Raw genomic sequence first — 12885 nt, forward strand, 5'->3', positions numbered from 1 at the left:
ACCATGCATTAAATTTATATAGCTGCCCATCAACAGCTGCAGCTTGCTGTTCTAATCTTATGAAAGAGAAAAGCTTTTCTCTGTCTGCTTTCTCCATGGCCTGTATAGTATTATAAACTTCTATCATGTCCCCTTTTACTTGCCTTTTCTCTGAACTAAAAAGTCCCAAACATTTCCCCACAGGGGAGTTGCCCCATCCCCTTGCTCATTTTGCTGCCTTTTGCTGAAACTTTCCCAAGCCTACGACATCCTTTTTGAGTCGAGGTGACCAGAAAGATTTCCCTGGAGAGATGCTGGTGTTTGTCGCATGCCCTCACAGAATATCCAGTGACTTGCACATTTGACCAGGTGCACTCTGTTTCCCGTGCCAGCTGGAGAAGGAAGCACACAGAAAGAATCTTCTGTTCTTTCTGCCCGCCTACCAGGGTTGGCATGGGGTTGTCCTTTGGTTCCAGATCAGGCTTGCGAAAAACCTCAATTAAGATGAAACCTTTTGTGTAGCTCTCCCTTTTCCCACCAGAGCCAAAGGACTTCCCAGCCATCCTCCCTTTGCCCGGCTCTCACAAGTATTGAGGTTATGTGGCTTGGCTTTGAAAAACATAATATCAACCCTGCTCAAAGCAACCACCCTTTTCCCCACCCCTCTCCATTTTGCTTCTGAATTACCTTGTTTTTGCACCGCCCGGGTTCTATTCATTCTTTTGTGTCCCCATTGGGAAGGGCAGGCTGTTGTTCCCAAAACCGTGCCCTCCCACTGTCCTGTTGCCAAAGAACGTAGTGAAAAGATCGGCTTAGAATAAAGGGTTTAGAATGGCAGGGAAATACAGGTTTGGCAGGGAGGAAGATTGTGGCTCAGGTCACAACCCAATGACCTGCCCGCAGCAGAAAGATACTGCCCATAATTTGCAGACCTCATCCTTCCCAACTTCCTTTCCTCCTGTGTTGTGCTTCGGAAACCAACTTATGGAAGCTGCCAAGGGTGTCAACTTGAATAAAATGGGGGGGGGGAGCTCCGCCCTTCATATGTGATTATATGATGTAGCACACACACACCATATGAATGGCAATGCCCAACAACTTGCGGGGGGAGGCAGCTCCCTCAAATATTTTATTGGGGTGGGGGATGGACCTCAGCCCCCAGGAGTTGGCTCCTATGTAAGCTGCCCTTTTTTCAGCTGAAGCTCAGCTTAAAAATACACAATAAAAGTCAATCTGCCCCACTGTGGTGTAGAGGGGCTGTTCATTCATTCAGATTAAAAGTGGTTGTGCTAACCTGTTCAGGAGGAGGGGAGATCCAATTAATTATCTCTGCCCATCCCAGCTGCACACCTTGGTAACATTGCTTGCCCTGTCCTGGACAATATCCTTCGGAGGATGCAGCAACCAGAACTGTACAGAATGCATCTCAAGCGCGGTCACACAATGGATCTGTATAAAGACTGGCAGTTTTATTTTTAATCCCGTTCCCTCCAATGGGCTCACAGCTTTGTATGTGGTCCACCTCCATTTCCCCTTCACAACAACCTTGTGCCAGACTGGGAGTTTGTGACTGGCTCAAGGTTACCCAGAGTAGGGATTTGAACCCAGGTTCCCCTGACATTGTAACCCAGTGTTTTCCAAACTTGGATCTCCAGCTGTTTTGGGACTACAACTCCCATCATCCATAGCTGTCAACTTTTCCCTTTTCTTGTGAGGAATCCTATTCGGAATAAGAGAATTTCCCTTTAAAAAGGGGAAACGTTGACAGCTATGCCATCATCCCTAGCTACCAAGACCAGTGGTCAGGGATGATGGGAATTGTAGTCTGAAAACAGCTGGAGACCCAAGTTTGGGAAGCACTGTTCTAACCTCTGCTCCACAGATAGGAACCCTGATACTCTCAGACATTATTGAGCTCCAAATCCCATGGGCATGGCCTATGGGATTTGTAGTCCCAGCAGCATCTCGAAGGCCACAGGTTTCCACATCTCTGCAGTGTTTTATATTACACCACAGAGCTGGCGCTGTTGCGGTGGTTCCTTAAAACAGCAACAGCAGAACTGAAACAGCACTTGGGATCCTGCGATTCTAACCCTCAAGATTCCCCGGAGACCTTCCTGAGCTGAAGGAGAAGGCCAGCCCCTCGCTTCCTGACATTGTGTTCCTCTTTCCTCGCAGTGCTTCTCCGGGAAGAGGTGTCCCAGCTTCAAGAGGAGGTTCACTTGCTCCGGCAGATGAAGGAAATGCTAACGAAAGACCTGGAGGAGACCCACGGCGGCAAGTCGACGGAGATCCTCTCGGCCACCGAGCTCAAGGTCCAGCTGGCGCAGAAAGAGCAGGAGCTCGCTAGAGCCAAAGAAGCCCTCCAAGGTAAGGCCTGGACTTCCCTTCTGTATATTGTCATGACATGAAGTGTGCATCATTCACTCCGTTCGCCCCGCCTCTCTAAGCCCAAGCTACTCGCCTCATTTGTGAGCTTTGAGCAGCACATGTCTCATTCCCTTCCCACTCTAGGTAAAGGTAAAGGGACCCCTGACCATTAGGTCCAGTCGTGGCCAACTCTGGGGTTGCGGCTTTCATCACGCTTTATTGGCCGAGGGAGTCGGCATACAGCTTCTGGGTCATGTGGCCAGCATGACTAAGCCGCTTCTGGCAAACCAGAGCAGCACACGGAAATGCTGTTTACCTTCCCGCCAGAGTGGTACATATTTATCTACTTGCACTGGTGTGCTTTTGAACTGCTAGGTTGGCAGGAGCAGGGACCAGGCAATGGGAGCTCACCCCGCCGCAGGGAATCGAACCGCCAACCTTCTGATCGGCAAACCCTAGGCTCTGTGGTTTAACCCACAGCGCCACCCGTGTCACAGTTCTGTGATTTTCTGTTCTGTAACTTGTGGGCCCTCTGCCTCATTTGGGCCCTGTTTCATCCCTTTGGCTGTTTTGCAGATTCCACGCACCCTCGACCACAATAATGTACTGATGCTCCTCTAATGTGATGTCATGAAAGAAAGCCCACATGGGAGACCTCAGGGTTGTTAAATGGCAGCCGCTTTCTAATCCTTACTCAGAGCAGACCCACTGAAATTAACAGACACAGCTGACTTAGGCCCACGAACTTCAGTTGGTCAACTCAGAGCAAAACTTGGCTGGGTGCAACCGAGTGTTGGCAGGTGAGGGTAAGGCCAGTGAAGGCAAAATAAAGACTAGGAATGGGAAACTGCAGCCAGGATGAAAGGTTGCTGATCCAACCTGGAAACCATGCAAAGGTGCTACAAAATGGGAAAACAGCTCAGTCGTCCACCAAAGCCCAGAGCGAACCTTCTCCTGCCCCCCATCCTTCTATTCCCATGTCCCACAAAAAGGGATTCTTTCACCAGTGGAGAAAAGGCGGTCCCTTCACCACAGGAAACGTTACCGGGGGGGGGCAGAATCCAAACATATAAGCCTTTTTTACACACCTTCCGGACCTCAAACACATACACACATGATCTTTTCGTTGGCACAACTGGGAGGCCAGGAGGGGTGCTATTCATTCACTGTTGGAAGTTTCGCAAAGGAAGGGAATCAGGCTCCCCAGTAGGTATTTTTAGAGATCCTTGCCTGATGTGGTCAGATCCAGTCGAATTCATCTGAGTCACACAGAGCTGAAGGAGGAAGTGGGAAAGAGTGCCCCTCTATCGACCTCTTCCTTCAACTCGATGTCCTTTTCAAGGGCTGTGAAGCTAACCATCTTCACTATCTCGTGGGGCAGCTCAGAAACTCCGTGAGGGCCAGGAGAAGACCTCAAGGGCATCCTGGTACCCAGGGACACGACCTTGGAGATCCCCATGTTAGGGGCTTCCCATAAGCACCTGTGGGCTAGATGGACCTTACGCTCTGATCCAGCAAGGACTCTGGTGTTCATATGCAGAGTTCTGCATAGCCCTGCTGGTGCAAAAGGAGAGGGAGGGGGTTTCTCTCTGCTAATGTACTAGAAGCTCAGCGTGGATGCGGCATTTCATAGCTACGCTAAACCGCCAGTCCTGATTGCTCCCATCTATCCAAATTACCTGCAGAGGAAAGCGACTTCCAGCGGTTCATGCTGGGCACCGAGAGACTCTAAATATAAACTCCAAGCTGCACAACATACCGCATGTGGGTTCCTCTCTTCTGGTACCTTTCCAAAGGTTGCGGAGAAATGCCATCAAAAGACGTTAGACTCAAACATGATAAAAGCACAGTCTGTTTAGCAAGCAGGAGAAAGAGAGAGCAGAGGAGAAATGCAATGAAAATCAGTGGTAAGGAGGCAGCTTCCAAGGCCTGTAGAGCATGGGTAGGCAAACTAAGGCCCGGGGGCTGGATCCGGCCCAATCGCCTTCTAAATCTGGCCTGCAGACGGTCCTGGAATCAGCGTGTTTTTAAAACACATCTCTGGGTTATTTGTGGGGCCTGCCTAGTGTTTTTACATGAGTAGAATGTGTCCTTTTATTTAAAACGCATCTCTGGGTTATTTGTGGCACATAGGAATTCGTTCATATTTTTTTCCAAAATATAGTCTGGCCCCCCACAAGGTCCATGGGACAGTGGACCGGCCCCCTGCTGAAAAAGTTTGCTGAGCCCTGATCTAGGGGCTACTTAGTAGGGTCGACTGGCAGCAGCTCTTGAGTCTGAGACAGAGGAGAGGCTTTCAGGCCACTTGCTCCCCGATTCTTTCAGCTATAGAGATGCTGGAGGTTGAACCTGACCTTCTCTTTCTTTTTTGTTAAATGCACAGTATGGTAAGGCACCACTTGTTAAATTCTTATCTGTATTCATTCTGCCTTAATTTCTCAGAATGTGAGTCTGCTGCTCTTTCCAGACTAATTTCTGAGGTCCAGTGCACAGGAAAAGGGGGGGGGGAGAATATGAGTCTGCTTTCAACTATGGACTGTTCTGTCCCTCCTTCACTCTGTGCACAGAGAGTTGCCAGTTCAATCCCTGGCATCTCCACATTTGACCTCTCCCTTAAAACCTGGGAGCGTCTCTGCCGGTCAGTGTGGACAATACTGAGCTAGTTGGACCATATAGAATCATAGAATTGTAGAGTTGGAAGGGGCTCTGAGGGTCATCCAGTCTAACCCCCTGCAATGCAGCAGTATCAGCTAGATCCATGACAGATGGCCAAACAACCTCTGCTTAAAAACCTCCATAGAAGGGGAGTCCACCCCCTCTTGGTGGGATCCCATCCCTCTGTCAAACAGCTCTTCCTGTAGGAAAGTTCTTCCTGATGTTTTATTTGGAATCTCTTTTCTTGTAGCTGGTGTGGGGAGGGGAGACTCAGAAGGATTAAGATTGTGGTGCTCAGAGATTAAGGCTGCCTTTCCCAAAGCTAATAATAATAATAATATTTTATTTATATCCCACCCTCCCTAGCCAAAGCCGGGCTCGGAGCGGCTAACAACAGTAAAAATAGCACGATTTACATAAAATCACAGTCAATTACTTAAAATACATTCTAAAATCAATTCAGAATCGAATTAATGGCAACCATTAATTCTAGAGTTCTATGAGGATTACAGAAGGAGGGGGTCAGACTGCGCCTTGGCCAAAGGCCTGGTGGAACAGCTCCGTCTTGCAGGCCCTGCAGAAAGATGTCAAGTCCCTCAGAGCCCTAGTCTCTTGTGACAGAATGTTCCACCAGATCGGGGCCACGGCCCAAAAAGCCCTGGCTCTGGTTGAGGCCAGCCTAACCTCCCTGTGGCCTGGGATCTCCAAGATGTTTTGATTTGAAGACCGTAAGGTCCTCCATGGGACATACCAGGAGAGGCGGTCCCATAGGTACGAGGGTCCTAGGCCATATAGGGCTTTAAAGGTTAAAACCAGCACCTTAAACCTGATCTGCCCTTTGGTAAATAGCAGTGGCAGAGCATGCTTTCATGGTGCCGGGGTGGGCTTTCATGGTGCGGAGGGTGAAAGGAGCCCACTGCGTTCCAGCCCAGCGTCACCAGCCCTGAGCCGCTTTGTGAGGCTGGAATGATCCTTGGAAAGTAGCTCGCAGAGGCCATCATGAGAAGGATACCCTCGCCCTTAGTAAATAGAGAACACAGGACATATACCCCTTTGTCCTTTCGGGATTCAGGTTAGACAAATTTGCAGAGGATAAGCTTACCAGTAGCTACTAGCCTGTCAGGATGCTGTCGGCAGCTCCTGGCTGGTTGCCCAGGAAAGCATAAAGATAAGGAAAAGTTTCTTACAGTCCTTTTTTATTTCAGTCTTTACAGAGAGAGGCTATAGAACCCAACCTCTTGGACAATGGTGCTGTGTCAAGTGAATCTCCACCCCTCCATCTCTCCCACTTCCTCATTCATCATCTTCACCTCCTCTATGGGTGCTGCTACGTACCGTCTCTCTTCGAGCTCTTTGCTCTCCTACTTTTAAGGCTCGCCGGGTTCTGTGAGATGGAGGTCTGGGATGCTTTCTAATGACAAGGTGTTGCTCTGGCTCTCCCACGATTTCCCAGCTTTCCCTCTCATCTGCCTCTGAGCTGCGACCTCCCTCAATCCACTGTTGTAAATCTATACTGTCTTCCTCTTCCCCTGGAAGGGTCAGGATGGGGAGGTGGTCTCCATCATTCCTCCTCCTTGTCTCTGACATCGCCCCTAGGTTTTCCCTCCACGGTTGGGGGCAGTCCATGCTTCTGAAAAGCAGTGGCTGGAAACTGCAAGAGGGGAGAGCTGCTGTTACACTCAGGTCCTGCTTACAGACTTCTCTCAGGCATCTAGCTGGCCACTCTGAGGGCAGAATGCCGGACTTGATGGGCCTATGGCCTGATGCAGCAGCCAGGCTCTTTTTTGTTGTTGTTGTTGTTTTGTTCTTAAACTGAGGAGAGTCTGCATGTTGCCACACGAACAGAGCGCAGCAAGAGCTTGACAGCCACCTGAACTGTTCTCCTGCTGAATGTGGGTGTATGTTTGGCTATGCTTGACGGGCTCCAGTAGCGCTTTGCTTTACACAGCTCTCTACTCCCGACACAGACTCAGCAACAGCCGCAATTTTAGTAACAGATGTTAATTCTTATTTGGAGAGGGAAGCCTCCTGCGCTCTGCTCCCTTTGATTAATTTTTTTCCCCTTCCAGTTCACTGCTTCCAAACCTGCAAAAATTGCTGAGATGCCTCTTTCCTTGAGCCCCTTAAAATCCCAGCGATCTGCTGAAGAGGGGCTTACCTTATCGTAGCCTGAATGCAGAACAGGGATTAATCGGGCCGCCTCTGAGATGCGTGGAAATGCATTGCCAGGGAAGGTTTTTGATCGGCTGTTTATTGTAGTGCAAATGCTACGATAAGCTGCCTACCACCCTCCTTTCTCGTGCCGCGGAAATGAACACTTCTCCAAACGCAGGGAAAGCGTGGAGGAAATTGCCTGGCGCAGACAACTTGGGTGAAAATTATATGTCGAGATGCAAAGTAGGCTGGGTCACATGCATCTCAGGAGCTGGTGGGATTCTGGATCAGGTCACAATGATTTCGATGGTGTTAAAAGGGGGATTAGACTAATTCTGGAAGGATAAAAGGTAAAGGGACCCCTGACCATTAGGTCCAGTCGTGGCTGACTCTGGGGTTGCGGTGCTCATCTCAGTTTATTGGCCGAGGGAGCCAGCGTACAACTTCCGGGTCATGTGGCCAGCATGACTAAGCCGCTTCTGGTGAACCAGAGCAGCACACGGAAACACTGTTTACCTTCCTGCCAGAGTGGTACCTATTTATCTACTTGCACTTTGACGTGCTTTCGAACTGCTAGGTTGGCAAGAGCAGGGACCGGGCAACGGGAGCTCACCCCATCACAGGTATTTGAACCGCCGACCTTCTGATTGGCAAGTCCTAGGCTCTGTGGTTTAACCCACAGCGCCACCTGCGTCCCTTCTGGAAGGATGGGATCATAGAATTGTAAAGTTGGGACCCCGAGGGCCATGTAGTCCAACCCCCTGCAGCACAGGAATCTTTTGCCCAACGTGGGGCTCAAACTCACGACCCTGGGATTAAGAGAATCATGTTCTACCGACTTGAGCTATAATGGGGCAGGACCGTAGCCCAGTGGCAGGGCATCTACCTTGCATGCGGAAGGTCCCAGGTTCAGTCCCCTGCATCTCCAAGTAGGACTGGGAGAGATCCCTACCTAAAATCCTGGAGAACTGCTGCCAGTCAGTGTAGGTAATACTGAGCTAAAGGTGTGTGTTGGTACAAGGCCACTTCCTGCATTTCTCCTTAAATCATCCATTTATTCAGAACCATGAGGACTGGAATCTTGCTTTCCCAGGGCTGGGGAACCTGCCCAGGGGCAGGGCAAAGGCAAAAATGGGCAGAGCCATGAATGCAAATTCCAGTTCTGCATGGGAGTTCATGCAAAGAGGCATTATCAGAGTTCAAGGACACATTCCATTTTTTATTTACTTACAAATTTTCCAAAAATAAAATACAATTGGTAAATGCTTTCCAATATACATTCCCTTGATAGTCGACTTCCCTTCCATGGCTTCCTCAAATTATCTATTGCTGTTGCATATTATAATTGACTTATGCCTTCCTTCCTTCTCCTTATTCTCAGAATAACTTTTATTGCTGACCTTACTCTAAACCTGCCAGCGTTTTAATATGTTTGCAATAATTTTTTAAAAAAATAATCTACATTTTCCAACCCTCCTTAAAGGCCGTGTCATCTCATTCTCAATTTTACTAGTTAAACTTTCCAATTCAGCATATCCCATCAATTTCAACCGCTATAACTCTTTTGTGGGTACTGCATCCTCAAGGACCCATTCCAACCAGGCAAAAACACCCAAGAAGGGTGCAAAACAGGACTGCTGAGAGTCGGCACCTGGGGAAATAGGGCAGGACCTATGGAAGGTCCCAAGAACCAGGTCAAGAGACTTAGGGGGCTTCATCTGTCCTCTGTGCCTGATGTTCCCCAACCCTGGTGAGGACAGTAATAAGCTACTAGATGCACCAGTAGTTTGACTAGGTCAGCTTCATGTACTCTGAATCTTCTTATGCAGCATGGACATCTGGACAATGCAGGGACTCCGGCAATGCAGCAAATGCAGCTATTTATTCAGCTCACCCAAGGGAGGCTAAAGGAACAGGTTTGGCCTCTTGCTGAACTGACTCAGCTGTCTCAAAAACACACGCCTTTGGGTCATGGAAGGGAGAAGGGAGTCACCTTGTGCAGGACAAAGGAACCTGGATCAGCAGGTCGAAAGAGCCTGAACAGGTGCAGCTTGACAAATGTGCCAGGGGACAAGGCCAGGCCAGGACCATAGGTGACTATACCCCAGTCTAAGCCCTGCCCCCTGGTGTCCTTGGCTGAGCTGGAATGGCTGAGAGCTGGACATGGGAAGTAGTTTTGCACCAAGCCAGAGTGTTGGTCCATTTATCTCAGTATAGACTCTACACTGACTTGCAGCAACGCTCCTGGGTTTCAGATGTGGGGCATTCCCAGCCTCACATCCAGGGAATGAATCTAGGGCCTTTTGCCACTGCGATCTACTGCTTAAAGGTAAAGGTAAAGGGACCCCTGACCATTAGGTCCAGTCGTGGCCGACTCTGGGGTTGCGGCGCTCATCTCGCTTTACTGACTGAGGGAGCCGGCATACAGCTTCCAGGTCATGTGGCCAGCATGACTAAGCTGCTTCTGGCGAACCAGAGCTGTGTACAGAAACGCCATTTACCTTCCCACCGGAGTGGTACCTATTTATCTACTTGCACTTTGATGTGCTTTTGAACTGCTAGGTTGGCAGGAGCAGAGACTGAGCAATGGGAGCTCACCCCATCGCGGGGATTCGAACCTCCAACTTTCTGATCAGCAAGTCCTAGGCTCTGTGGTTTAACCCACAGTGCCACCCATGTCCCTGTGATCTACTGCTTAGCTACAGCCTTTTCCTTTAGTGACCATCCCGGTCTCCAAGTGGTCAGAGGAGGCAATGTCACCATGGTGCTGGGGGAGAGGGGCATTGCCTTCACATCCTGCGCTGTGGGCTTCCCAAGATTTACCTGGTTGGCCAAGGCAATCAACAGGATGGGGGAACTTTCTGGTGGTAAGAGTAGTGGGGCGGTGGAATGGACTTATGTCAGAAGGTGTTGGTGTTGGTTGGAGCAATGCTTTAGCTGTGATTCTTGCACTACAGGAAGCAGAGGTGCCGAGTTGTGCCCAACATGGGGGGGAGGGCTCATCTCACATGTGAAGTCACACGTGTGTGACAACACACACATGTAATACCAGCGCACTGGGCTCGCCAGGGGGCTGGTTATGAGCCAAGCAGTCTTCCTGTGTTCAACAGAGGGTCGCACCAGAGTGCTAGACCCTCCTAACTAGCCCAGAGTGTCAGCGCCAGACGGGAAGGAGCAATGGGCCCACCAGCAGGGTTGTGCCAGAGCACCAAAGGTCCAGCACATTGGTGCGCCCCTGCTGATGAGCACAGTGCATCTTCCCATCTGACACTGGTGCTCATTGGAGGCTTGCGCCAACACACATGTCCCAACACGCATCACACGCTAGATGGAAGAGGTCCACAGTTGGGAAGGCCAACTGTCAGGAGCTTCCTCCAGCCCCTCAACATTGAGAGGGCCCAGCCAGTTGTCTAGGGATTTTGAGGGGACTGAAGACACCCCAGCCCCCTGGAGTTGGCGCGCCTGGCAGGAGGTTGGCCTAGATGACCCTCGTAGGGAGTCCCTTCTAAATCTTCATCTCTGTGATTCTATGACTAGATGGTGTTTGCTTTGGTTCAGCAGGGCTGCTCTTCCTTGGTTCTTCTGAGATTTCCCGGATGCTTTCTTAGCAGCCACTATTCATCTATAGTGGTAATTGTTCAACTGTGCGTAATGTTTGTAGCCATTTCTATTAATTTTCTTATTAATCCTATTTGGAATGAAGTTCTCCGATGGCTAATAAATCTCTCTCTCATACTTTAGTACTAATCACTTTTTGAAGAGAAGGAGGAGACTCGTCTTTTGTTAGTGGGAGAGAGAAAGCTCAGACTATATTAATTTCAATGATTCTTTCCCTCAGAAGTGAAAAATGAGGACTAATGGTGCTTTATCTATGGGTCCCCTTATTATATATTAGGGATGAGCACTTTGTCTGAATCCAAGTAATTAGCCATTTATTTGAGATGGAACTCTTGGTGAGAACTTACTCTATAAAACGTGTCCATTAATTTGAACGGAACCAATATCTTAATAAATTAAATCAACTACCGCTGTGTGTAAATGCTGTGTCTATCTCAAGTCAAATTTCTGGATGGGAGATAGATCCTGGATTCATAAATCAACTGCTAGAAGGACCCCTACATTGGCTGAAATAGTATGACATTTAAGGTGAAGACATTTAAGGTGAAGGCCATATTTTACAGGTGGTAGAGGCAGTTTAGTAGTGCTTCTGCGGCTCTGCAGAAAGCAGAGTTTCTGCACCCATGCCTCTCTCTCCATCATCTATCCCAGCAAACCAAGCAAAGGTGCTGGTTTTAACCTTTAAAGCCCTATACGGCCTAGGACCCTCGTACCTACAGGACCGCCTCTCTTGGTATGTCCCACGGAGGACCTTATGGTCTTCAAACAAAAATACCTTGGAGGTCCTGAGCCACAGAGAGGTTAGGCTGGCCTCAACCAGAGCCAGGGCTTTTTTGGCTGTGGCTCCGATCTGGTGGAACGCTCTGTCACAAGAGACTAGGGCCCTGCAGGACTTGACATCTTTCCGCAGGGCCTGAAAGATAGAGCTGTTCCACCAGGCCTTTGGCCAAGGCACAGCCTGACCCCGTCCTTTGGTAATTCTTCACAGAACTCTAGCCCAATGGTTGCCATCAATTTGATTTGAACTGATTTTATAATGAATTGATTTTAGAATGCTGTGTTATTTTACTGTTGTTAGCCGCTCTGAGCCCGGCTTCGGCTGGGGAGGGTGGGATATAAATAAAATTTTATTATTTTATTATTATTGATGTTGAAGGACACATCCTGTTTGGTTTAAAGCACTTGGGAAGGAGGGTGTGGCCAGTAGGGGTGTGGCCTGGGAAGAGGAGGCGTGGCCTGGGAAGAGTCTTAAGACCTGAATAGAGAGCCTTGGAGGGTTCATACAGCCCGAGGTTCCCCAACTGTGTCTTAGACTGCTTTGCTTGCAAACACCTGGGGAGATTTTGTCACCTTTCCATCAGTTTTACTGTCACCTTCATAGTTTATTTCATTGTCTGAGGCTCTTCCAGCTGTATGGTCCTGAGCCCAAATGAGTGAGCAAGAATGGTAATGGAGCTGGAAGTATGTATGGAGCTATAGGCACCTGGTTGTACCTTGACCAGCTCCTGGCATGGCATCTGACCTGGCTGAGGATGCACAGTTCTTTGTGGGCTATAGGACATCAGCTTCCACTTCATGAAGCTTCAGCCGATGAAGAATAGGGAAAGAGGGCAGCTCCGTCAACTCTGCCAAGAGTCTCCTTGAACTGTTTCCATCCCATCTAGTGTTTGTAAGCACTTGGAGACGTTAAGAACTGAGGTCCCTTTTTTTTACTTTTTCTCCTCCCTCCTCCTTCCCGTTTCCTTTCGTGTCCTGTCTTTCATGGGTTAAGCCTCTCTTTAACTACTGATCTTTCTAAGCTGCCCCGGGAGCCTTTCCAGTTAAAGAGCATGGCAGAAAGAAAATGCGTTAAATAAATAAAGACAGTTGAATACAGGCAACAGCCTTTCTGTGCAATGGAACTGATGAAGTGTTAGGACCACTCCCCAGGCAGCAGGGATGCTCTCTCACCCCTGAGCTGCTGGCACACTCACCCCAGTGATGATCATTGGGGACTTCCCTCTTGAAGAATGATCTTTAGGGTCCTGTCAGCTGCAACAGAAATCATGGCAACAATTTGATTACAATACACGTAGCAAATAACGATCCGGGACATTTGGGGCATGCAAT

The 12885-nt window shown here is 49.1% G+C and overlaps 1 protein-coding gene across 2 annotated transcripts in view; it reads left to right on the forward strand.

Moving 5' to 3' along the window:
* LOC309346872 (kazrin-like) overlaps positions 1-12885 on the forward strand; it is a 212993-nt gene that overhangs the window by 162219 nt on the left and 37889 nt on the right. For both annotated transcript variants that reach the window (XM_081871167.1, XM_081871168.1), the window contains exon 2: positions 2158-2349. In XM_081871167.1, the coding sequence (XP_081727293.1) occupies positions 2158-2349 (192 nt within the window). The remainder of the gene's footprint in view (positions 1-2157; positions 2350-12885) is intronic.

This window comes from Podarcis erhardii (assembly GCF_964252035.2).
Source record: "Podarcis erhardii genome assembly, chromosome: 7".
In the NCBI taxonomy this organism is placed as follows: Eukaryota; Metazoa; Chordata; class Lepidosauria; order Squamata; family Lacertidae; genus Podarcis; species Podarcis erhardii.